General features: G+C 38.6%; 1 protein-coding gene across 1 annotated transcript in view; it reads right to left on the reverse strand.

Moving 5' to 3' along the window:
- Positions 1–2377: 2377 nt before the first annotated feature.
- The window catches only part of LOC109542421 (protein bicaudal C), a 4143-nt gene continuing 3200 nt past the window's right edge, over positions 2378–3320 (reverse strand). Inside the window, exons 4-5 of the mRNA XM_019911646.2 lie at positions 2766–2877; positions 2378–2704 (exon numbers count right to left, since the gene is read on the reverse strand). Coding sequence (XP_019767205.2) covers positions 2394–2704; positions 2766–2877 — 423 coding nt within the window. The 3' untranslated portion in view covers positions 2378–2393. The remainder of the gene's footprint in view (positions 2705–2765; positions 2878–3320) is intronic.

A 3320-nucleotide genomic window follows, 5' to 3' on the forward strand; every position in this document is an offset into this window, starting at 1 on the left:
ACAGTTTTTGCACCTACAGAAAAAAATGCACAATGCAACTTGCAGGATTTATGAAGGCAAGAATTTTTTTAAACTACCGCGTTTGTTGTACTTTTTTTCTTAGGGTTAGTAGTAGTAGCGCGCGTCCTGTCCGATTAGACTCCAATTTTTCCTAGATGTATTAATAAGGTTTGTGCATCTACAGGAAAAACTTGCTTCAACTTGCAGGATTGTTAAAGCCAGATGTTTTAAAAATTACCGCGTTTCTACTGATTTTCATCTTCAAGTTTGTGAATTTCTGGACAGTCCGTATCCTGTTAAATTTTCTCCAAATTTTCCTGGGTGCTTTCAGAAAGGTTAAGCATCCACAGAAAAAATCACTCCCCGCCTTGCAGGATTCTTAAACCCAGTAATTTTTTTAATTATCAGGTTTCAGGTAATTTTTATCTTCTTGTTTAGGAATTTCTGGACAGTCCGTGCGCAATGCGATTTGATCCCAATTTTTTATAAATACTTTCAAAAGATTTGTGCATCCAGGGGACAAAAATTGGGCTCCGAATTGCAGGACTAATAGTCAGAAATTTTTTAAAACTACCGCGCTTTTTGCTGCTCTAAACCGTCAACTTTCGGCATTCATGGACAGTGTATGTCGTCCTGTCCGATTTTGCTCCAATTTTTCTCGAACAATTTGAAAGGTTTCTAAACATAGCAAAAAAAGTTATTGTTAGAGCTTGCAGGATCGTTAACGCCGGAACTTTTTTTAAACTATCGCGTTTTGACTGCTTTGCATCTTCAAATTTGGGAATTGCTGGACAGTCCGTGTCCTGTCCGATTTGACTCGATTTTTTGATGAACACTTGCGGAGGGTTTGTGCTTCCGTAGAGAAAAATTTACTCTCCAACTTGCATGGTTATTGAACTCAGAACTGTTTAAAAACTACCGCGATTTTGCTGATTTTTGTCTTCGAGTGTCGGAATTCGTGGACAATCTGTGCCCAGTCCGATTTTGGACAATTTTTTCATGAACAGTCTCGCAAGGTTTCTATACCCACAGCAAACCAAATCTTGCTTCAACTTGCAACATTGTTAACGCCAGGAATGTTCTTAAACTATCGTGTTTTTACTGCTTTTCATCTTCCAAGTTTGGAAACTTCTGGACAGTCCGTGTCCCGTCCGATTTTACTTTAATGTTTCATAGTTACTTTTGCACAGTTTTTGCACCTACAGAAAAAAATGCACAATGCAACTTGCAGGATTTATAAAAGCAAGAATTTTTTAAACTACCGCGTTTGTTGTACTTTCTTTCTTAGGGTTTAGGAATTTCTGGACAGACCGCGTCCTGACCGATTAGACTCCAATTTTTCATAGATGTATTAAGAAGGATTGTGCATCTACAGGAAAAACAAGCTTCAACTTGCAGGATTGTTAAAACCAGATGTTTTAAAAATTACCGCGTTTCTACTGATTTTCGTCTTCAAGTTTGTGAATTTCTGGACAGTCCGTATCCTGTTAGATTTTCTCCAAATTTTCCTGGGTGCTATCAGAAAGGTTAAGCATCCACAGAAAAAAATCACTCCCTGCCTTACACGATTCCTAAACCCAGTAATTTTTTTTATTATCGTGTTGGTATGGTAATTTTTATCTTCTTGTTTAGGAATTTCTGGACAGTCCGTGTGCAATCCGATTTGATCCCAATTTTTTATGAATACTTTCAAAAGATTGGTGCATTCACAGGAAAAAAATTGCTCTTCGAATTGCAGGACTAATAAAGTCAGAAAATTAAAAAAAAACTTCCGCGTTTTTAGTTGCCCTTTACCATCAAGTTTCGGCATTCATGGACAGTGTATGTCCTCCTGTCCGATTTTGCTCCAATTTTTCTCGAACAATTTGAAAGGTTTCTAAATACAGCAAAAAAGTTATTGTTACAGCTTGCAGGATCGTTAACGCCAGGACTTTTTTTAAACTATCGCGTTTTGACTGCTTTGCATCTTCAAATTTGGGAATTGCTGGACAGTCCGTGTCCTGCTACTGAGATTTTGCTACTGAGATTTTGAGTTTCACTTTCATCTTTGGAAACATATTCAATTTGAGGCCACCCTAATGATAAAATTTTGAAAAAAACGATATTTTGCTCAGAAACGGATAGGGTAGGGTTGAAATACTTTTCATAAAGGTTATTGAAAATAAAGAAAAGAACGAAACATTATACAGGGTGTTCAATTTGAAATAAGGAAGTTCGGAACAACTTCCAAAATAACCGGAAGTCGCATAACGTCGCTGTTATTTCATCTGAAAAGAGCGTCTCCTCCGAAAATTGCATTATCCAAATTTGCGGGATTCAAATCGCATTATTCTAATGGACGCTGACCGTGAGACACCCTGTAGGTATGCCTTATAGATACAGTATGGATTGACTTACCCAGTGCTCATGGCCATTTGCTGATGGTAAGCAGATAGATTGGCATTGGGAGGGAAAAACTGCTGTTTTTGAGTGAACTGATACAGAGGCGAGGCCTGTTGTTGCGGAGTGGTGGGCGACGGAAAATACCAGGTGGGCGAAATGAGGGGCGACGAAAGAGAGGGCGGATTGAGGCTGGGCGTGGGCGCGGTCTCCTTGGTCTGGGCTGGGGACGAAACGTTCGGCATGTGATAGTTTGCAGGAATATCGGCGTAAATTGGAGTTGCGTCAATGCCCAAAATCATGTTTCTGGCCTTGTAAATGTTGCCTGGAACAAAAATTGAGTATCAATTTGGGGAGTTTTTGGCGCCCAGTTTGATCAGTTTTACTTGCGCATTTCTCCACGCCTTTGATCACGCAAGCTTTGGTCGTTTTGTTCGCTTTTTGCTTTATATTGATTGTTACGTCAACAGCAGTTTGAATTTCCGTTATCTGCTCGGCCTGGAAAAGACTTTGACTTAGTACAGGGTGTCCCACGAATATGGGCTGATATTAACTCGAAAAAAACAGTCACAATAGTTCCGAAAATTTCAAGTCAGGCTAAAGCGGCTCTAATCTATACATTAAGGATACTGATCTATACATTAAGATAAAAGTTGATTGACAAAATGCCCTGTATATTACTAAAAATGTTGAGTTCTTCCAAAGGTTCTGCATGTTGATATCAATATTATCCAAAAAAGGTCAAATTTACGTGGTTAAGCAAGTATTAAGTTCTATTATTACACGAATTGTTGCCAAAAAAACCTTAAATTTGCCACATGAAATCTTCGAATCTCATCGAAAACCCGACGATTTTCAAGCTGTAAAATCACATTTTTCCGACAGAGGCGTATGGTAACTTTTGGACGATATTTACTTTTAAGTTGTGATTAGTTAGTGAC

The sequence above is a fragment of the Dendroctonus ponderosae genome, unplaced genomic scaffold (assembly GCF_020466585.1).
Source record: "Dendroctonus ponderosae isolate FM_Combo_2020 unplaced genomic scaffold, Dpon_F_20191213v2 Dpon_F_20191213_11, whole genome shotgun sequence".
In the NCBI taxonomy this organism is placed as follows: Eukaryota; Metazoa; Arthropoda; class Insecta; order Coleoptera; family Curculionidae; genus Dendroctonus; species Dendroctonus ponderosae.